Genomic DNA, 20,998 nt, shown 5'->3' with positions numbered 1-20,998 from the left:
TCGGAAACATACATAGCATTTTACCTCTATTATTCTTTTCGATACGAACTTTGTGTTCTAGCTATCCTATAATTTCCTTTAACGAAACTTGATTCTTTTATCTTATTGCATTGGTTTTTATACGTTTTGTTACGTTTTGTTGCGTTTTGTTTATTTTCCCTTTAATTCAAACATATATTAGAAAGAAATTTAAACAGTAGAAAATATTAGCTTTGATAACTACAAAGTAAACAAAATAATAAACCGCACCAGGAAATAGATGAAATTGGATACATTCAAGGATATCCTCTTGAAAAGATAAGCATTCAAAATGGTCCGACTTTGGCGTCAATCCACTTGAGCTCCAGAAAAGGCTCCAAAATGCTTGTATTTTTTAACTAAAACCAAGGTAAATGGCTACATACTTGAATGATGCTAGCGCAACCATCTACATTATGAGCCTGCTAGAAGGCGAATACTCAGCATCACTCGATAACATATCACCTTCCAAAAAGTGGCTTGGAATACTATCGTAAGTGTTCCGTCGGAAGTAAGAGTTATTACAGTGTCGGCGTCGCAAATAGCTCAAATGTCACCACAGCATTCGCGATAACCCTATAATCTACAGCAAGAAGCAACTCTTGGATACAAAGCATCGTGAAAAGCACCAGACTCATGAATTGCTCTCTACCTTTCTATTCTATATTGCTATGCTAACTATCCTGTTTCGGAATGTTCTAGAAGATTCTCTTATTTTTCTATTTTTCAATTTTTTTTTTTCATCACGCACAGGGAAATACAATACAAGGTCAAAATGAAGAAACTAACAATACGAATGTTTCTAATTTATATTTTACCTCAAAAGAGAATACGTTCATTTTGAAAGTCAGTCAGATAGATTTTACAAGAAACAGAAAAGTGAAAACAAAAATAAAAATGAGTATTCCCGCTGACATTGCATCTTTAATCAGTGACAAGTACAAGAGTGCTTTCGACAATGGTAACTTAAAATTTATCCATACTGAAACGAAGAAAACTAAGGATCCGAAAACTAGTATGCCATACTTGATTAGCCATATGCCAAGTCTGATCGAAAAGCCAGAGCGTGGTCAAACTCCAGAAGGAGAGGATCCATTAGGTAAACCTGAGGAAGAATTAACGGTTATCCCAGAATTAGGTGGTGCCAATGACAAATCGTATAAATTACTATTAAACAAATTTCCTGTAATCCCTGAGCACACTTTATTGGTAACTAACGAATATCAACATCAAACTGATGCTTTGACCCCAACCGATTTGTTGACTGCTTATAAATTGCTGTGTGCCTTGGACGATGAAGAATCCGACAAAAGACACATGGTCTTTTACAATTCTGGCCCAGCCAGTGGTTCTTCACTAGACCATAAACATTTGCAAATTCTGCAAATGCCTGAAAAGTTCGTTACCTTCCAAGATAGACTATGTAATGGTAAGGAACATTTCCTACCTACTTTCAACACTGAACCATTGCAAGATGCTAAAGTCTCATTTGCTCATTTTGTCTTGCCAATGCCAGAATCCGAAGAAGCTGTTGATGAAGAACTTTTAGCTATGTGTTACATCTCCATATTGCAGAGAGCTTTGACTTTTTTCCAGGACTGGTTGAACGAAAATCCAGAACTAAAGAAATCCTACAATCTTATGTTGACCAAGGAGTGGATCTGTGTCGTTCCACGTTCGAAAGCCTTCTCTGATGAAATGAAGATAGGCTTCAACTCCACAGGTTACTGTGGTATGATCTTAACCAAAAATGATGAAGTTTTCTCCAAGATTACTGAAAAACCTGAATTAATCAACGATATCTTATTGGAATGTGGTTTCCCAAATACTTCTGGTCAAAAACCAAACGAATACAACTACTGAGTCCTTCACAAGTACAACTATACACGTATACATGTATATATATATATTTAGATGATAGAAAGTAATTTCTATATGTATATGTCTATTCAATTTTTATTTCTAATGACTTTGATAATTTTTATTTATTATTCTACACTTTTATTATAAACTACATGCAATCAATGCCGCTAAGGTTACAATTCACCTTTTTATTAATTATTATTAATATTGTTGTATTACTTTCTTGAAAAAATATGTCTAAAGAGTCCTAATTTGGATTTTCTTTTCCTTCTAACTTCCCCATCCTGCGCTTGCTTTCCCAACGCACTGTCGCTAATACACCAGCTTTCATTACTTTCTGCCGCGCTGTTGTTTGTATGGATGGCTTTCGGTGCATTATTGGTATCATTCTTATCATCCTGGGATAAATTAAAGGCCAAGTCGCCAGTTTCATTTGAGGCCTTCCTCAGTGTGGTGACAAAAGAAGACAGATCAACCATGTCACCTGGTTCACCCATGAGAATGTCCTTACTTAGTTGCGAATCGGTTCTGATCTGTCCTTCAAATGTGGAATATTCATTACTGTCATTACTTTTGAGTCTATTGATTCCTTCTTTACCGTCAGGCGTGCAGGATTTGACAGGAGAGTGTTGAAAGGGTGCGTGATCCTCTTTCAAGGTAACTCCTCCGATACTACTTTCATTGTCAGCACCGTTGATTGAAAAGGGCATGGACTGTGCATTATTGTTTTCGTTTTTCATCATATCATCGTAAGGCATTTCATAATGTTGACTCTTGTAATTGAAAATCGAGTTTATCGTGTTACTGTTCCGTCTACCCTTCATATTATCAATCAAGTTGCGGTGTTGCATGTGAGAGATAGGACTGCCCGATCTTCTTCTTCTCGCTTCTCCGCTAAAATCGTGTCTTTTATCAGTATCCAACACACGATTAAGCTGTGAATTACCACACTTTTTTGGAAAATTGTCCTTGGCATATCTAGGGGTATCTTTTAGTGGATAGTTATCATCTTCCAAGTTAATGCCCGCATTGCTATCGTAATACGATACTGGTGTTGCCGGTGTAGACGCTAGTTTTGAAGGGGTATAGGCCAGAGAAGAAGGTGTCATTGCCTGATTAATTGTCGCTGGGGCGGCCGACTTTTGTTCTTTTGGAGATTGTGAGTCACAGCCCGCGGTCAAAGGTAACTGCTTTGTATAGTGGTAATACCTTTGCTTTTGGCCTTTGATCTTCAACGAATTGAATGTGTTGGAATTCCGCGCATTAGGGTTTTGCATTCCATGATTGTGATGGGTCGGAGACCCATTAAGGACTGAGTCATCTACATCAATGGCCTGTTCAGATACACAAAGGGAGGGCCGCAGTGGGGATAATAGAGCTGTCGGAAGTTCTTGCTGGTACGGTTCATTTTTTGTTTCTGATTCAATTAAAGAGTCCTCTTCTTCTTTAATCATAGAGTTGGAACTAGCTGTACAGTCGCCTTTACCAACCATAACCTCTAAGTCGGGAGGTGCGGATTCAGACCTTCTATGTGACTTGAATGACCTGGGTTTTGTCTTCAACGCATCGTCAAGGTTGATAATGGCATCAGGGACTCCTTTAACTGGCGATGAGAAACTTGGCTCTTCACTAATGAAAAATCGAGGACTCGGTGTTTGCAAGTTGTTCTTTGGCGATAACGGATAAAATCTTGGTTCAGGCAAATCTAACGTTCCAGCGTCTTCATTGGTTTTGCAAGGAAATTTATTATAGCGTATTGGCGATAGCGTGTTTGATACGAAAGTTGGGGCAGTTGCAGGACAATTTTCAGCTGCTTGTGGAGGTGGCAAATTCACAATTGCTGCAGGCTGGTTTAAAAAATCAAAATCTCCTGATATTGCTAGTGACCTGCGATGGCGGTGACCTCTTTTTGATGGAGTAGACAAAGTATTTACAGGATTTGGCTCTGATATTTGCACATGTTGAGTATGCGTATTGGGCATTTTCCTATTCTGAGAAGGAGCGTGAAATGATTGCCGATGGTTTTGAAACGCTTTTTGAAACGAAATGAATGTAATTAGTTGGAATGTATCTTCAAGTAGACAAATGCAGGTAAGTTTCAGTGGCCTTTATGATTAACAATATGCTCTTAGTGCGAAACACGAAAAGAGCTCCCAATCTATAAACACAATCGACCACAGAGGAACAATACAGGTAGAAGGGGAAAACTAAAACTTTGTCGTGTAAGAGTATTGTTGCAATACACTAACTGCAGAACTTTGCCTTCTTGACTCTTGTTAATAGTTTTTTGAATGATTGATTACATATGAAATGAAAGTTGATTATTTTTTTTCCTGAAAAAGTTGCTTTCCCTGAAGGTCCCCCTGATAAAAAAGATCAAATAAAGGAAACGCTAATCTTGATCAAATCGTGTGGAGAATAAACGCAAGGAGTGTGTTCCTAGCTAAGTAATGGTGACAAGACATAGAGTAACTGTGCTCTATAATGCTCCTGAGGATATTGGTAACCATATGAGTCAAAATGACACCCATTTGACTGTTCGTGGCGGTGCTGGCGTGGTTTTACAACAAAGGTGGCTATTAGAGAGGACCGAAAGCATGGATGAATCCTTTACGAGAATCACTTGGAGGCCCAGAGCAGATTTGACTAGAGAATTGAGCGTTATTGAGAATGAACTGAGTGCCGGATTTTCAGTTTACTCAAATTCTTCGAAGGTGCCAGAAAGATTTATTAGTAACCCCGTCTACAATTCATTTCATAGTGAGAAGTTTGATATAGAGCAGCACTTACCTCCCGAAGTAGATTTGAACCTGCTCTGGAATCCGGAAAATTTCACATATGATATAACAGTGGAGCCCTCACAAATCCAAATTGTTGAGTATCGTCTGTTGAAACAGGGTGAAGAATTTACAATTGGCAAAGTGAAGGATGAGAAACTTGAAGTGGGTATATTCTTTGTGGATGCCAGTGATGAAAGTGATGTTGATATTGGTGGAATACGTTGTAATTGGAGAATGGACGATAGTAAGCTGGAAAGATGTCAGAAAACATCTTTATTGTATAAACAGGGCCATATCGCCTATAATCACTCCCCAACTACGACATCAGTATATTTGAATCAACCCGTTGGTTTGCACCCAAAAGTCATGATTGATCTCACAGGTTTCGAAGAACGCCCGCAATGTATGTACTTAATGCACTTGCAATTGCCTTTAGAATTATTTGTCGATAAGTTCCAATCCTCTCCCTTACTACTTTTTGGAGAAGACGACTTAGAATTACCAGAATACTCCCTTCGAGATAAGGCATGGGGTTCCGAGAGCATCTTTGAATTGAAGGCCGGCACTATGAATGAAGTGACATTACATTCTAGATATATTGAACCTTCTAATGGTGAAGGGGATAGATTGGAGGTTGCATTCGATCCAGAAGTTATATTAGCCTGCGATACAGGTGACAATAAAGTTTCCCGCAACCCTTTTTATAAAAAAGGCCTAGGATATGAATCCCTCTTCACAGACGATACTACATTCCGCCATTTGAACTCGACAACTCTACTTGTACCTATTCCAAGACCTGATACAAATGATTATTCCAAGATCAAAAATGGTACGTTGCTATGCTTACTCATCTCTATCATATACATTTTTTCCAAGGTATTTGGTAACAACAAAAAGAGAACGTCAGTAAAACAGGAATAAAATGGTTCGATTAAGCACTCGTAGTGTTTTGATGCAAAAACGACAGGCTTCTTAGAAGTTCTTTTAATGATTATTTGATTGATTCTATGTATACATAATATATCTATTACTTTCTTTTATTTTTCAATATTGTACAAGGGAGTGGAAAAAATAATGCTCTTTGTTACTATTTTTTCTTATGATGCTTCTTTGCGATACGTCTTAAGGCTCTTTGTTCATTCTTCATGACGCCATCAACCATCTTATATTTACCTTTAACGCCCTTTGGTCTACCTGCCAAACCTTTGTTCCTACCCGAGGCAACAACCAAAGTAACCTTTGGCTTAGTCTTTGGTTTCTTGGTAACCTTACGCATCAATCTAGAAATTTCTTCAGCCTTGTCCTTTTCTGTCTTGTCTGAATCGTCGTTAATCAAACCCGCCTTCTTTTTGATCTTTTCTAAACGAGCCACAGCACGCATCTTTTTTCTTGCCTTGGCTTCAGCAACCTTCTTGATAGGACGGGCGTTCATTGCTTTTATTTTTTCTTTGATTGCCATCGCTGCCTCCTTAGTAATTGGCTTATTTATCTTGGAGTGTTCCTTTTCATCTTCTAAAAACCATTCTGGCAAATTTTCGGTATCACGGAAAGTATATCTATTGAAACCTTCATCGACAAGATCATGCTTGTTCTTTTGACCCAGTGCTAATTGATGTGCCAAAGTCATGGCTTCAACAGTGGCAATATCAATGTCTCTGGAATGCTTTTCTTTCTTTGTTTGATTTTTTTCTTCCTCTGAATCATAATCAGAATCAAATTCTTCTGATACATTATCATTGGCCACAATCTCGAAGTCAGAGTCATCACTTGAACTCTCGTCTGAAGAATCTGTTTCATCTTGTTTCTGGTGTATTTCTTCATGTTTTCTTTTCTTATTTAATTTAGAAATATCACCAACAGATTCGGAACTCATTACGCCATCATTGACGATATTTACTGGCAAATCAGGTTCAACATTATTGAATATTGGATCATTGAAAATCATGCGTGCCTTGTTACTCAATTTGTGATCACCATCTTGTCCCTTCAATTTGCTAATCAAATTGGTGATGGCCTCATCGTCATCGGAGTCTCCTTCCACATCGTCATCGTCGTTGTCTTCAATATAATCTTTATGTTCTTCCTCTTTCTTTTCTAGATTTCCCTCATTGAAACCGGTCCATTCTTCCTCATTATCGCCACCACGAGCTTGCTTAGCTTTAAACTTAGCGTCTCTTTCCGACCTTCTAGTTTTATAATCACTGTACATGGCATTCAACTCATTTTCTAAGTCATCCGCATCAGCCGCAGAATCCCTATCTTTGATCACAATATTTTCATCAATGTAGATATCATTATCTTTAGCCAATTCATCGTCGGTAAAAATCATTCTTTTCTTACCCTTTGCCAAGTCATTTAAGATACCAGTCTTTTCCGCAGTTTTCAAATTAAACAACGATTCTTTACCTAAACTTGCGGCTTCAATACCAATATCAGTGGGAGTTATCATGTTCATTTGCATTCTTTGTAGTTCCTTCTGTTTCATTTCATTCTTTCTTCTTCTTTCGCGCTTGATATTTAGACGCTGCTTCTCCTGTAAGCCTTGCAAATCTTTTTCAATTTGCTCCTCTTCTGTTAACGGTACTATTTCAATTTCCGTCTTAGCGTCATCCTTTACTTCGATACCCAAGATTTCCCTAGCAATCTTTCTCCATCTTAAAATCATTTTAAAATCTTTCTTACCTAAAACTTTTAAGTCTTCAATACACGAATGGAACTCGTCTGTGGTTTGTTTCAATTTTTTCAAGATCTTCCATTCATGGTCATCCTTATCAATTGTAAACTTATTCATTTCCCCAAGCATGCTTATCGGGTCTTCAGTCTTGACAAAATCCAAAATTGAGGTTTCATGATACAATAAATTATCACCTTCCTCATAACCTTGTCTTTTCCTAACTTTTTTTTCTGGATTATAAATTTTTGATTCCATGTTCTGTTGTCCATCTGGTAATTCTTCAAAAACTTCCTTTGGGTCCAGTAATCTTGGATCTAGTCTCTTAGGCGCCTTGAAGCCTTTACACACAACAAAAATTTCTGCAGAAACATTTCTTGATGCAGGTGGTTTTGTGGCTTCAACTTTCTCAAACAGTTGTTGGAACACCCAAATCAATTTATTATAATCCTTGGATCTGAAAATCTTAGTAACAAAAGTACCATTTACGACCAAATTTTCGACAGCCAACTTCAAAGCTTGCAAGGTTAATTGGGATTGGGTGAAAGCATCCTGAACCCAACCTAACCCAACATTAGGAGCACCATCATGTAACACTGTGTCAGCCTTCCAAGTCTTCATATAACCTCTCAATTTTGATCTACAATCTTCAGTGGTAATGTCACTTTGAAAAGTTATAACATTGGGCATCGGCTTCATTGGAACAATATCCACACCAATAATTAATGAATTGATGGGGCAGAGTTTAGACGCAACTTGGCACCATGAACCAGGAGCAGCACAGAGATCAATAACAACTTTGGATTTTTCTAAGAAATGGCCATACTTTTCATTAATCTGAATAATTTTAAAGGATGAACGAGCACGATAACCTTTCTCCTTGGCTAGATAATAGTACCTATCTAAACGACCCTTACTGTTCTTCTTTTGTGTCTTACCCATTCTTATCAATTACCTCTATGGCCTTGAATTTAAACACGAACTCAGACAGAAGGAGTATTCAAGAGAATCTATCTTAAACTCACTACTATGCTATATTGCCAATTTTTCATAATGGGCATCGCAAAAAAATTTTCAAAGAAAAAAAGAAACAAGAAAGGTAACCCGGTTTGGAATTTATTATAGCGAGAGAGACTAAATTTGGATAAAGAATGGTAATATTGGGAGAAAATGTTGAATATTCGATAGAATGAGGTCACCATAGCTACAATTAGACAAAGATATTTGTTTCAGTTGGCTTATATTTTCCCCCCCCATGTTTGTTGCTGTTTTTGGGCTTTTATCTTACTGGATAAGCCAACAGACAGATTTAAAAAGTTCCAGCTGCCCGGTACTCTTTTGTGAGTCAAAAATTTACTACTTTCCGATTATTTCTGGTATCAAAAACTATGCAAATATATTCCCGTAGTGTTCTTTGCGCCGGATTGCTGAATGAAGGAACTCTCTCTTCGCCTTTATATAAAAACAAAAATCTTCTGTCATATCATATCTCATACTGTAGTTCTTGTTGAAATATTGATTTCGGTATCCAGGATATCTTTTCTTATGAGTTGAAATATATATTATTAAAAACAAAACTGAAAAAAAAAGAAAACCAAGAAGAGGAGCAGAAACGTAGCAATCTAAGGAAAAAAAAGCACCATTTTGCAAACACTAGCACATTTGATAATGATAGAGAGCAAAAAACTATTCAAAAGTGTGCTTGTAACCCTTCAAACGCGCCATTTTTCTTTATTTGTCAAGAGTCGTGTAAATTTCCCAATGCAGTAATTACACGATCCACGCTGCCTGAAAAAGTTCAGAATTTTTTTCGTGATTTTCCTTCATTAAAAACTCTTCAGTTCAGTTTTACTCTGTACCCATTATTTATTCAAATGTAATAGCTTCCATTAAGCGAGTTATTTATCTACAAAATTTTCATTCTATTTATGCTTATTATACATTTTCTGTCATCTCTACTTAGGAAACCTGGCGCTGGCTGTTGTGGGAGATATAATCGACTGATCTATCTCATTTACACATCATGTTAAACTCTAAAAGTCTGATAAAGTGCACAATTAGTCACGAAGAGTGACATTTTGAATTCTGTTGAGGTGGATAAACGCAGTGGAATATAGTTTGCACGACAGAGTTAAAAATGTGTATAGTGTGTCTCAGCGAAGCGTAAACTCTATCAACAGTCATGTATATATTAAAGAAATCAGTTTGCAATTAATTGGTAATGACTTAGAAATTTAGGATTATATTTACGTTGTCTGCAATTAGAATAAAGAAAACTTAAAGATTCAGGCACAAAGTTCGTGACGCTTTCCTGGAACTCAATGTTGTAAAAAAAGGACACATTTAATGTGTAGTGAATAAATGACTTAATATAGTATGTAGCTATTGCTTGCTGCCGAAATTGGGTAATATGGGTAAAAATTCTTGTGCATCTATAGTAAATTCATTAGACAAACTAAATGCTTCAGTGAGAATTATGGTGCTGAACATTAAGAATCTTCAGGAATTGTTCTTAGGATTTAAGAAACTAATGTAACTGTTCAGAATATGGAACCTATAGAAGTACAGCAATATCCATTGTGCTGACAAAAATCTTGTTATAATGAAAAAAATGGATTACTGTCATCTGAGGTTTTCTATCCAAGTCTCACACAATGCCGTTGTCCCATTCCCCCTTTTAGTTCCTAGAATGAATATATGTACGGTTCCCTGAGTTTAGACAGTGATAAGGAGGGAATTTGTAATTCGTTCATTATTAAAGAGCCTCTATTTTATCGATTTATGAATTATAAGTAATTCTCAAACGAGATTATAAAGTCTTCAATAATTGCAAAGATTGTTTGTTTACTAAACCATTGCAAATGTAAATAAACAAACAAACAAAAACTATAACAGAAAACTTTTAAAAATCTGATTGAAAAGTGAAAAACTATCGAAAATATTGGGCACAAGTATCACAACTTTGAATCCAAACAAAAAAACAAATAAACGAACAAAAAAGCAAGCAGGTAAACAAATAAACAAACAAAGAGTAAAAAAACAAACAAACAAATACATAGCTTCTATTTTTTTCTCTTTGTTCTGCACTTCCAGATTTTTTATGCGAAAACATCGTGTAAACTTCCTATTTAAGTAATTACATGGCTGAAAAAGTGAACACGCTAGAACACGAAAAGCCAAAAAGAAAAATATAGGAGAGTCAAACAGAATAATGTTTGTTTACTCTTTCACTCTACTGCCGTTGTTTGTTTGTTTGTTTACTTTTCTATTTGCATAGTTGCACTGAATCAATCCTGGTGCAAATTTGGTTTTGAGCACAGCTTCTGGTGAAAGAAAATGCAAAATTATTGTTTATTTACTTATTTACCAGGCGTGTATTTAGTGGAGCTAAGCAAGGATTTATATGATGATGCTTTATTGTGCTTTCTGCACTGGACTTCTTGGTCTTAACAACTCAATTTCATTTTTTAATGGAATATTGGAACCTAGGTTAGCGATTTCCTCTTTATATCTCTTGGGTGAGAAGTTATCTAACATAACATCTGGACTCACTATGACCCATCCAGGTCTTACTTTAACAGGCGTTTCGTAACCAGTTCTTGCGGGGATGATATGTAATCTTCTCGTAGCGGTAGAGAAATTTTCCGCAATACGATACAGGTGTGATGGTACCGCACCGTTAGTGGTATCCTTCGTTTCAATACTTAGATCAGTATCTACATTACAATGAATGAGATGGCCATCCGTAGATCTCCTTACTGTACCTGTGATACACATCCAGCAATGCCATTGCATTTTTTCCATCAGTGTTTCATCGTCTTGATCTAAACCGGGATAAAATGGTGATTTCTTGTCAATAGGGACAAAAACCAACTCTTCACTTCTTCTAAACTTTTTAGCCCAAATTTCGTTGTTCAAGAGTTTAGTAAGTTCATTGATTTTTTGAGAGTTGGCCCAGATGAAAAGGAAACCTGGTTTAGAGATCAATTTATCCAATGGCAATTGGGTTAAAATCGGATATATAAACTGATTTTCTGTTAGGCAACCAATCATCACCACGTCGAATGTCAAATTTTCATTTTGTATCCAATGGTTCAACGTTGGTACAATGGAGTCTATTCCGATTTTACACCCGAATGGCGTAGTGGCAAATTGATTGATTTGTTTAGCCTTCGCCTGAAATAATTTCTGAAGTTTTGGATAGCCATCAACCCTATTCTCAATGTTCGTAACGTGCTGTTGTGGTAGCGAATTCCCATGTATGTAGTTGTTTGAGTAATCATTTGTATGGAAGTCTCTAGAGGGTTTGAATGATACGTGTTTAGATTTCATTTCTATTGTTTCCTGGTTTGGCCCTTGCAAGTGACTGTTGTTGTGTCTGCTTTTATTCTGGTCGTAAGTTGAATCTTGGAATGCCATCTTATTAGTATTGCCGCTTCTCTTCTGTTTTATAATAGCTGTTGCGCCATATTCTTTGTCATGATATTGAATAGAACGTCGCATTTAAAAAGTTGAAACAAGTAATGTCGCAAGTTGAAACTCGAAAATGACGAAGTTTGAAACAAGGCTACAAAAAGACAATGCCAAGTCGCAAATAGACAGTTATGAAGCTGAAAAAGTGAAGTAATAATCTTGAAATTGTCTGAAGGTACAGCCAGATACCAATTCTTTTTTTTGCTTCTGACTATCTTATTTCAAACGCTGTTTTACGCTCTTACAGGACACTTAAACAGGAGATATCTCCCGAGATTATTTTTATGTGAGGCACAAAAAGAACATAAGACTCCCAATGCCACATCCAAGGTCCAAGATATGAGAAAAGTATTTTGTCTCTTTGCTGGTTGTTGATTCTTGTTCAGTAAAAAGGGAAATTCTACTTGAAAAATTCGCGGGAAATGATTTCAATGCTCGACTCCAACTTAAGAAGTAAAGAGGGTATGACTGAAAGCAAAGGAAGAAGAAAGGAAAGGTGAATGGTTCCGAAAAAAGATACCGCTGAAATCAGTGGAAGAGATATATGGGCAAATGTATGGAGTGGTGTAAGCTCGCTGCTGGATTTTTTCGCAGTGTTGGAAAACCTAGGTGTGGTCAATGATAAGTTATATGTAAGTGGGATATTGAGGAAAATTTGGCTGTGCTACTCCTGCGTTTCAGTGATTAAGTGTGTGTGGAAATTAATAAAGTTGTGCAAGGTAAAATTTAAGATTGATCAACGACTAAATGGCCAGGGGAATGGTCTAATAAAGGATAAATTGGTAAATTTCAAGAAAAAGTATAACGATCAAATTAGACATATTACTGCCGCTCTACTCCAAGACTTGAGCTATTTGATGGTTTTGATTTATCCAGGAACGAGGTTATTTAAAAGACTATCTAACATAATAACACTTTGTAGAATAATTGTATAATGCTACACACGAACGCTTTTAATTTTGTAGGCCTAGCTCCTTCAAGAAGGCATCCTTAGAAGGTTCTCTGCCCAGAAATTCTTTCAGATTATCATTAATATCATAAAGACCACCACGCGCCAACACGATATCACGGTATTGTATACCATTCTTGGTATTTAGGGGATCCTTAGCGAATTTGGTGTGATACATATCAGTTGCAAAGACTTCTGCCCATAGATAACCGTAATAGCCGGCAGAGTAAGAGTCTGACATAATATGACCGAAGGAATCGTAACCCTTGGATAATGTGCCGCCATTAGAAATCAAAGAAATATCTTGTCTCAATTGATTCCAGGTATCGCAAATTGATAGGTTTTGTAAGTCTTTACAAGTATGCACTTTCATATCAAATAATCCAAAATGTAATTGTCTTAGAGTGAATAAAGCACCGTTGACATGCTTAGTTTTGATCAATGAATCGATCAAAGATTCTGGGATTTTTTCACCTGTTTTATAATGTGATGAGAGATTGATTAATTCATTCTTATTCCAGGTCCAAAATTCTAACATTTGAGAAGGTGCCTCCACAAAATCCCATGGAACAGACCCGGGGCCGTTAAACCTTGATTCCTTATTTTGGCCCACCAGGTCATGGATGCCATGGCCCAATTCATGGAAAAATGTTACTATTTCGTTATGCTTTAACAAAGAAGGTTTATCCTTCGTGGATTTGGAGAAATTACAGACCAATGCAGTGACCGGGTACGATTTTTTGGAGTTATCGATCATGAATGATGAGGATAAACCGAAATTAGCTGCGTGACCATATTTACCATCACGAGGATGTAAATCGAAATATATCCAGCCAACAAAGCTTGGAGACTTCGGGTCATCCATATTCCAGACGGCGAGCTGTTTGACATCATCATGCCAAACAGATTTATTTTCAGGGTCTTTCGTCTCGATAAACTTCAAATTAAACAATGTTTCGTAGATTTGTAACATACCGGTAATTGTAGCCTCTAGTGGGAAAAATTCAGAAATTTTCTCTAGGTCCACATTAAAGTTTTCTAGCAGGTATTTGTTATCGTAGTAACGATGGTCCCAAATGTAATAGTTTGGATCTTCACCCCGATTAAGCTTTTTGACATCCTTAGCTTTCATATCTTGCAAGAAATCCAGTTCCTTTTTGCCCAACGGAATAAGTTTGTCCTTCAAATCATTCAAAAAGTCCATCACCGTAGTGCTGTCTTTAGCCATTTTATCGTACAGGTTATAGTTGGCATACGTGTCGTAGCCCAACAATGAAGCCAATTCGTCACGCAGCTTCAATGTATCCAGCAGTATAGCTTCATTTTCAGGGACCTTATTTTGGTCGGCCAAGAATGCTTGCTTTCTGGTCTGCGCTGAGGATGCCAATTTCATCACGGGAAAAATGTCCGGATATTTGAAGGTAACTTTATACAAGGTTTCATTGTTATCTTTGTCAGAATTGATTGTTTCGAACTGCGCCAAGATAGAGTCGGGCACACCTTCCAGTTGTTCTTTGGTGAAAGTGATATATTCCTTTTGTTCTCCTAGATTCTTGGAAAAGTTGATGGAGTTGACGGATATCTTCTTTTTGATCTCTTTGATTTTCAACCTGTTGGGCTCGTCAAGTTCCAAACCAGAATGAATGTAGTCCTTGTAAGATTTCTCAATGTATTTAAAAGTTTCTCTTTCCATAGAATCACCTTTCGATTGAACATCCTGCCAGACCCGCGCGAATTGTAAAAAGATGTCGTAACGCAGCGACAGATCGATGTTCAACTCATCCAGTTTCATTGAAGAGTTTACAGATGCGTCCCTAATCTCTTTATCAGACGACACATGCTGCATAAAAGTTAACTGGTTAATGATTGGGCCCAATTCATTTTCAAACTTCATAAAAGGTTCGATGAAATTGTTCACAGAAGGACTCTCCACCTGACTCATGGAGTCATAGAAACTGTTACTGTTGTTGATGATTTCCTTGGTTTTCCCGCTAATATCGTTGGGAGTGAACGACCAATTGGGCGGGCTCTGAGGAGCAATGGGGAAACTAGTAGCGTTAGCCATTGAATGTAGGAAGCGGGTATACAGTAGCGGCGAGATTACAGGTGACGTAAACCAATTCTTGCACAGAAACAATCGCATTTCCAAGTATTCCCTCCCATTTTGAATTCACACTCAACCATTCCTTCCTATTTATCGACTTTCCTATTTTCCTATAGAAAAGGTGGCAAAAATTCGAGATTTAACCGCCGTCCTGCTCGTGCAGCGCGATAATACTGTTATTGTAACTTATCTGCACACAAGGTAGCCAACTTTGTACATAGTTAAACGACATGTAATCCAGAAGGCTTGGAAGATGGATTCCAGCCTAAATATAAGGTATATACAGTACGTTATACTATTGTTTCGAGCCCTTTTGCTATTCTGACCAATCAGCGGCTATTGCTCCGCTCCGGGTGGCCCTGACCCGTTTTTCCCTCTTAAAGGGTTTCAAACAACGATAATACCATATATTAAACTACTGCCAATTGCCAGTTTGGGTTGACTACGAGAGGAAACAATCACGGAAACACGCAAAATATACCATGTCCGAACAAGCACAAGCACAACAACCAGCGAAAAGCACCCCCTCCAAAGATTCTAACAAGAATGGTAGCGCAGTGTCCACGGTCCTCGACACGAAGTGGGACATTGTCCTGTCCAACATGCTGGTCAAGACTGCCATGGGCTTTGGCGTCGGTGTGTTCACCTCAGTATTGTTCTTTAAGCGCCGTGCATTTCCCGTATGGCTAGGCATTGGGTTTGGTGTTGGAAGAGGCTACGCTGAGGGCGACGCCATCTTTAGATCCAGCGCCGGTCTCAGATCCTCGAAGGTTTAGTCTTAAGCGACAATGCTTTATATATATTCAAAAAAAAAATTTAAAAAATATGCAGTATAACCATTCCGCTCTCTATATGTATATATTTACGTAACTTTCACCACTATTCCCTATAAAGAAAACCCGGATATCATTTCGATCTGCTTCAGCATGTTGTCATTTGTCTTTGATTTTTCTGTCTGAATTTGTTCTCGTACCTTGGAGTCTTTTTCCTGGTCCTTTATTAGTTCTTCAGCTTTTAGAGTAGACTCAGCCTTCCTTTTGGATGGTTCTTGCGTATTTGTCTCGCGTAACAGCGTCGGTATCATTGTCTCACTACTTTTGTTTAACTTTTCCACTTGTAACTTGGTTCTCTTCCTCTCAGCGGTGCTGATCGGCCTCTTTTTTTGTACTTTCTTGCCAACAGCAACATTCTTGCCCACACTCTTATTTCTCATGCTGCTCTTGCCCATCTTCCTCGTTAAATGTCCTTGGACTATTGTACCTTATTATGCCAGATATTGCACATCTGAAAAAGAAAATTTTTTTTCCTTAATATTTCTAATTCTTTTAGCGATGAGATGAAAATTTTCAAAAATAAAGAGATGATGAGGTTGACTACTGTAAAGTAGAGAGCAAATAAAAGGGTCATACAAATATCCAAATTAGCAAACAATGGTGTCTACACACAACAGAGACAAGCCTTGGGATACAAATGATATTGATAAGTGGAAGATAGAGGAGTTTAAAGAAGAGGATAACGTATCCGGCCAACCTTTTGCTGAAGAATCCAGTTTTATGACTTTGTTTCCTAAATACAGAGAAAGCTACTTGAAAACGATTTGGAATGACGTAACAAGAGCTCTAGACAAACACAACATAGCGTGTGTTCTAGATTTAGTCGAGGGTTCTATGACAGTAAAAACGACTAGAAAAACGTACGATCCTGCTATTATCTTGAAAGCCAGAGACTTGATCAAATTATTGGCAAGATCCGTTCCTTTCCCGCAGGCCGTTAAGATCCTACAAGATGACATGGCGTGTGACGTTATTAAAATTGGTAATTTCGTTACAAACAAAGAAAGGTTCGTCAAGAGAAGACAACGTCTTGTAGGTCCCAACGGTAATACTCTGAAAGCCTTGGAACTACTAACCAAGTGTTATATCCTAGTACAAGGTAACACAGTAAGTGCCATGGGTCCCTTCAAAGGCTTAAAGGAAGTCCGTCGAGTAGTGGAAGACTGTATGAAAAATATTCACCCTATCTATCATATCAAGGAATTAATGATCAAAAGAGAATTGGCAAAAAGACCAGAACTAGCCAATGAAGATTGGTCAAGATTTTTGCCCATGTTCAAGAAGAGAAATGTGGCCAGGAAGAAGCCCAAAAAGATCAGAAACGTCGAAAAGAAAGTCTACACTCCATTTCCACCTGCCCAATTGCCTAGAAAGGTTGATTTGGAAATTGAAAGTGGTGAATATTTCTTAAGCAAAAGAGAAAAGCAAATGAAGAAATTAAACGAACAAAAGGAAAAGCAAATGGAAAGAGAAGTGGAAAGGCAGGAAGAGAGAGCAAAGGATTTTATAGCTCCAGAAGAAGAAGCATACAAGCCAAATCAAAACTAGTTTTTACTGCTACCGGGTTCTTTATATATATAAAGATACATCTTGTTCATCTAGGTATATTTGTAAAATGAATAAAGTTCTTAATAGGAGACCATCTTCATTGGCGTCCATATAGAGATATACATAAATATCTGAAATTTTTCTTATTCTTTGGCGCGTCATAAAGAAATACAGGCGTAAAACGCGTTAGCTTCAGTAATACTTTTAAACACACTATTGGAACAAATCAAAAATAGACAGACAAACAAGCAAGCTCGATATTCGATCGTGAACTCATTACCATATATTTCAGTGATGGATGATGCCTTGGATGCTCTGTCCTCGTTGACTTCGAAGAAGAGGGCTACCACCTACAAAAAAGTTGCGGTTCCCATACCAGATGAGAAAGATAATACTAATGGAAATGAATCAGCATATGGCATGGATAATCCACCAGCGTTAACCGGGAACGGGTTTTTATTTGCCAATGCCACATTGAACCGTGTCAAGAACAGATTAGAAGGTAAGAAGGCGCCCGAACAGAATCCCAATAATGAAAAAGATGGGAATGAGAATACTTTACCGACTCAATTGATTGCTAATCTTTATGACGGTGGTGAAGAGTTGGAAGGAACTGAAATCGATGAGAATAGCTACAGTGGAAAAAATGGCGTTTCCTCATTCACACAAACGCAAAGGATACCTGTCAGCATTCAACAAGACAAAGTGGTTAACGTACCTATCCACTCAGTTAATGAGGAGAATCCCACGCAACTAATCAAAGATGATGTTATCATCAATGCAGCTTCACAAACACAAGAAACTCCATTCACAATGGGAAGGTCGGGCGCTACACAGCGCCTAAGTAGCGAAGGTGCAACCTCACAAACCCAGAAAACCCAACCGATAAAACCAAATGAGCCGCAGTCCCAAGTAAATACGGGTGCGAGAAATGATTCTGGCTCTTGGTTGCCAAAATTTGCAAAAGTTCCAATGATACCTATTGGTACTAGTCCTTTATTTCAATCCTTTCCGGCCCGTGGACCTGCTACCCAAATGGACTCACTACAGACCGTGCATGATGAAGACAAGACCCAAATGGATAATATTCCGCAGGCTACGCATCCAGAAGACAAGACCCAGATGGATAAAATGGCTCAGACACTTCAAGATGGAGTGCCACACACCTTAAAGATTCGGGAAATACAAAACGAACTAGCTTCAGAAGATTCTAAAAAGGAAAAAGCTCGAAATGCCGAATACAAGAAACCACAAAAGACAATACCGACAAAAATAGAATTTTCTAAAGAATCTTTTCTTGCCGATTTTGACGACTCGTCCTCAAATGAGGATAATGAGATGAAATTGGAAAATGCACATCCAAAACAATTACAAAACGATGATGAACTGCATGAGGACAAACATTCAGAATTAAATATAACTGAGGAAACAAAACTGGGAGAGAAAGGAGTTCCATTATTAAGCTCCTATGCCAATAATTTGAAACGGGAAATTGACTCATCGAGATGCATAACATTGGACCCCGATAGCGACAGTGACGATAATGGCAATGATGATATGGATAACAATAAACTAATCAAAGATGAAAACCTTTTGCCAATCTCTCAGTTATCAAAGGCTACTATATTAAATTTGAAGGCAAGGCTCTCTAAACAAAATCAGAAGTTATCTCAAAGGCCGAATAAAAGTAAAGATCCTAAAGTGGATCATAATAAACTGTTCAATACATTAAGAAAAGCTAGCAGAAAACAAATTCTAGATCATCAAAGAGAAGTAATTGAAACAAAAGGTCTCAAGTTGGAAGATATGGTCAAGGAAAAGGAAATTGTGGAGAACTTGCTAGAACAAGAAATCCTCAGGAATAAAAGAATCAGACAAAAAGAGAAGAGAAGGGAACAATTAGAAAACAATGATTTTCAGTTGAACGCCCACGATTCCGGTTCTGACTCAGGTGCAGAATCCTCCGGGTTTGCATTGAGTGGCAATGAAATTACCGATTATGAATTATCTGGTAGTGAAGATGAAAAAAATAGAAATTCTGATAATGAAGAAGAGGAGGATGATATTATTCCCAAACAAAAGAAATCTCACCACGTGAAACACCTCATTGACGAATCAGACTCTGAAATTGAAGTTGAAGTTAAACCAAAAAAGAAAGTTGATGAAAGCCTACCGAAGAGAATCGCCATTAACCTAGGTCATTACGGTGATAATATTGAAGAGGATGCTGACAAATTTCAAGAAACTAACATTCTAGATACACAAAAGATTGACGAGGCCACGCTAGAAAAAAAAGCAATCGAAGATGAAGCCAAAAACGATGACTATATTAATGAAGAGACGGATGAAGCAATTCGCCGTGAACTAATTGATAAGGAAAGGTTGCAACTGAGACGGAAAGAAAAGGAGCAAGCTGCTAAGTTAAAAGAATTAAAGAAAAAAGGTGTCACAAACTTCTTTGAAATGGAAGCCGAAGAATCCGAGGATGAATGGCATGGTATTGGTGGTGCCGATGGAGAAGGATCTGATGAATATGATTCTGACCTAGAAAAAATGATTGATGATTATTCCAAGAACAACTTCAATCCCCACGAAATTAGAGAAATGTTGGCAGCAGAAAATAAGGAAATGGATGTCAAAATGATAAACAAAATTCTTTATGACATTAAAAATGGGGGATTCCGTAATAAAAGAGCGAAGAATAGCTTAGAGCTAGAACTAAGTGATGATGAAGATGACGTATTACAACAATATCGTCTCAAAAGGAGAGAATTGATGAGAAAAAGGAGGTTAGAAATTGGTGATGATTCAAAGCTTGTTAAAAACCCAAAATCGAAGGCATTTTTTGAAAGTATGGTGGAAGATATTATGGAATATAAAAACCCCTTCAGGGCTGAAGAAGAATATAACCAGGACATTACAAGTACGGCTACTGATTTGGATACACAGGATAACAATAGCATAAATACAGGCGACAACACGGGAAATAATGAACACAGACCTGTAGATGACAAGAACAAAAAAATTATCATATCTGAGGACTTTGTACAGAAGAGCTTATCCTTTCTGAAAAGCAATAATTATGACGAATTTGAAATGGATAAGGAACTAGCAAGAATACAGCATGGCAATGATGAAGCGATTGAAGATTTATTTACCCTAAAGCAACATAGTTTGATAAAATCATTCGCGAATTCTCAAGCTGATTCGGTCACTTCAAGAACAGTAAATACAACAATTGATTTAGAAAAGCGCACGAAAGATGAAGATGAGAATGAAAATGTGGATCCATCATTAGTTGGGGGATTTAAACATCCATCAATAATCAAATCGTTTGCATCCAGGACAGACATTAACGATAAGTTCAAAGAAGGTAACAAGACAGTCAAAATTTCAAAGTCTTACAAGACAGTGGGGAGCTCAAAGGCTTCTATTACATATATGGGTAAAACAAGGAAATTAATAGCACCAAAAAGGAAGACTGGAGGAGATCACCATCACCACCACCATCATCATCATAATAAAAAAATGAAAACGAAAACGAATAGACTTTTTGAAAGTGGACAAGATAGTTTTGATAATTAGCGGTTTTTTTCTCATCTTTTCCCAAGAAGTCGATTAAACTCCTGGAGACATTCTAAGATAATAGCATTAAAACAGATGGTACCCAAGTTTAGACCAAGGCCATAGTAATGTTATGATAGGATTTTATAAAACAAAATATTTTAAAGAAGCTTTAATAATAATACAAAAAACACA

General features: G+C 37.4%; 11 protein-coding genes across 11 annotated transcripts; 6 read left to right on the top strand and 5 right to left on the bottom strand.

Moving 5' to 3' along the window:
• Positions 1–915: 915 nt before the first annotated feature.
• Positions 916–1,881, top strand: APA1 (bifunctional AP-4-A phosphorylase/ADP sulfurylase; the record flags this gene model as incomplete). The annotated part of the gene is made up of 1 exon (XM_033909014.1): positions 916–1,881. One exon carries the CDS (start codon positions 916–918, stop codon positions 1,879–1,881), a length of 966 nt encoding a protein of 321 aa, XP_033764905.1.
• Positions 1,882–2,096: 215 nt separating this feature from the next.
• On the bottom strand, positions 2,097–3,863 carry LRE1 (Lre1p; the record flags this gene model as incomplete). The annotated part of the gene is made up of 1 exon (XM_033909013.1): positions 2,097–3,863. One exon carries the CDS (start codon positions 3,861–3,863, stop codon positions 2,097–2,099), a length of 1,767 nt encoding a protein of 588 aa, XP_033764904.1.
• A 468-nt stretch (positions 3,864–4,331) lies between these two features.
• Positions 4,332–5,582, top strand: PBN1 (Pbn1p; the record flags this gene model as incomplete). Its single annotated transcript, XM_033909012.1, has 1 exon — positions 4,332–5,582. One exon carries the CDS (start codon positions 4,332–4,334, stop codon positions 5,580–5,582), a length of 1,251 nt encoding a protein of 416 aa, XP_033764903.1.
• A 166-nt stretch (positions 5,583–5,748) lies between these two features.
• On the bottom strand, positions 5,749–8,274 carry SPB1 (27S pre-rRNA (guanosine2922-2'-O)-methyltransferase; the record flags this gene model as incomplete). The annotated part of the gene is made up of 1 exon (XM_033909011.1): positions 5,749–8,274. One exon carries the CDS (start codon positions 8,272–8,274, stop codon positions 5,749–5,751), a length of 2,526 nt encoding a protein of 841 aa, XP_033764902.1.
• Positions 8,275–10,746: 2,472 nt separating this feature from the next.
• On the bottom strand, positions 10,747–11,835 carry KAR4 (Kar4p; the record flags this gene model as incomplete). Its single annotated transcript, XM_033909010.1, has 1 exon — positions 10,747–11,835. The coding sequence occupies one exon, from the start codon at positions 11,833–11,835 to the stop codon at positions 10,747–10,749; it is 1,089 nt and encodes a 362-aa protein (XP_033764901.1).
• A 470-nt stretch (positions 11,836–12,305) lies between these two features.
• PEX34 (Pex34p) lies at positions 12,306–12,740 on the top strand (the record flags this gene model as incomplete). The annotated part of the gene is made up of 1 exon (XM_033909009.1): positions 12,306–12,740. The coding sequence occupies one exon, from the start codon at positions 12,306–12,308 to the stop codon at positions 12,738–12,740; it is 435 nt and encodes a 144-aa protein (XP_033764900.1).
• Positions 12,741–12,758: 18 nt separating this feature from the next.
• PRD1 (metalloendopeptidase) lies at positions 12,759–14,897 on the bottom strand (the record flags this gene model as incomplete). The annotated part of the gene is made up of 1 exon (XM_033909008.1): positions 12,759–14,897. The coding sequence occupies one exon, from the start codon at positions 14,895–14,897 to the stop codon at positions 12,759–12,761; it is 2,139 nt and encodes a 712-aa protein (XP_033764899.1).
• A 443-nt stretch (positions 14,898–15,340) lies between these two features.
• MIC10 (Mic10p) lies at positions 15,341–15,634 on the top strand (the record flags this gene model as incomplete). Its single annotated transcript, XM_033909007.1, has 1 exon — positions 15,341–15,634. The coding sequence occupies one exon, from the start codon at positions 15,341–15,343 to the stop codon at positions 15,632–15,634; it is 294 nt and encodes a 97-aa protein (XP_033764898.1).
• A 110-nt stretch (positions 15,635–15,744) lies between these two features.
• Positions 15,745–16,086, bottom strand: ADF1 (Adf1p; the record flags this gene model as incomplete). Its single annotated transcript, XM_033909006.1, has 1 exon — positions 15,745–16,086. The coding sequence occupies one exon, from the start codon at positions 16,084–16,086 to the stop codon at positions 15,745–15,747; it is 342 nt and encodes a 113-aa protein (XP_033764897.1).
• Positions 16,087–16,288: 202 nt separating this feature from the next.
• Positions 16,289–17,239, top strand: KRR1 (ribosome biosynthesis protein KRR1; the record flags this gene model as incomplete). The annotated part of the gene is made up of 1 exon (XM_033909005.1): positions 16,289–17,239. One exon carries the CDS (start codon positions 16,289–16,291, stop codon positions 17,237–17,239), a length of 951 nt encoding a protein of 316 aa, XP_033764896.1.
• A 294-nt stretch (positions 17,240–17,533) lies between these two features.
• On the top strand, positions 17,534–20,824 carry MRC1 (chromatin-modulating protein MRC1; the record flags this gene model as incomplete). The annotated part of the gene is made up of 1 exon (XM_033909004.1): positions 17,534–20,824. The coding sequence occupies one exon, from the start codon at positions 17,534–17,536 to the stop codon at positions 20,822–20,824; it is 3,291 nt and encodes a 1,096-aa protein (XP_033764895.1).
• Positions 20,825–20,998: the final 174 nt, after the last annotated feature.

The sequence above is a fragment of the Saccharomyces paradoxus genome, chromosome III (genome assembly GCF_002079055.1).
Source record: "Saccharomyces paradoxus chromosome III, complete sequence".
NCBI lineage: Eukaryota > Fungi > Ascomycota > Saccharomycetes > Saccharomycetales > Saccharomycetaceae > Saccharomyces > Saccharomyces paradoxus.
The sequence above is the reverse complement of the archived record's forward strand: the minus strand, read 5'-3'. Positions and strand labels throughout refer to the sequence as shown.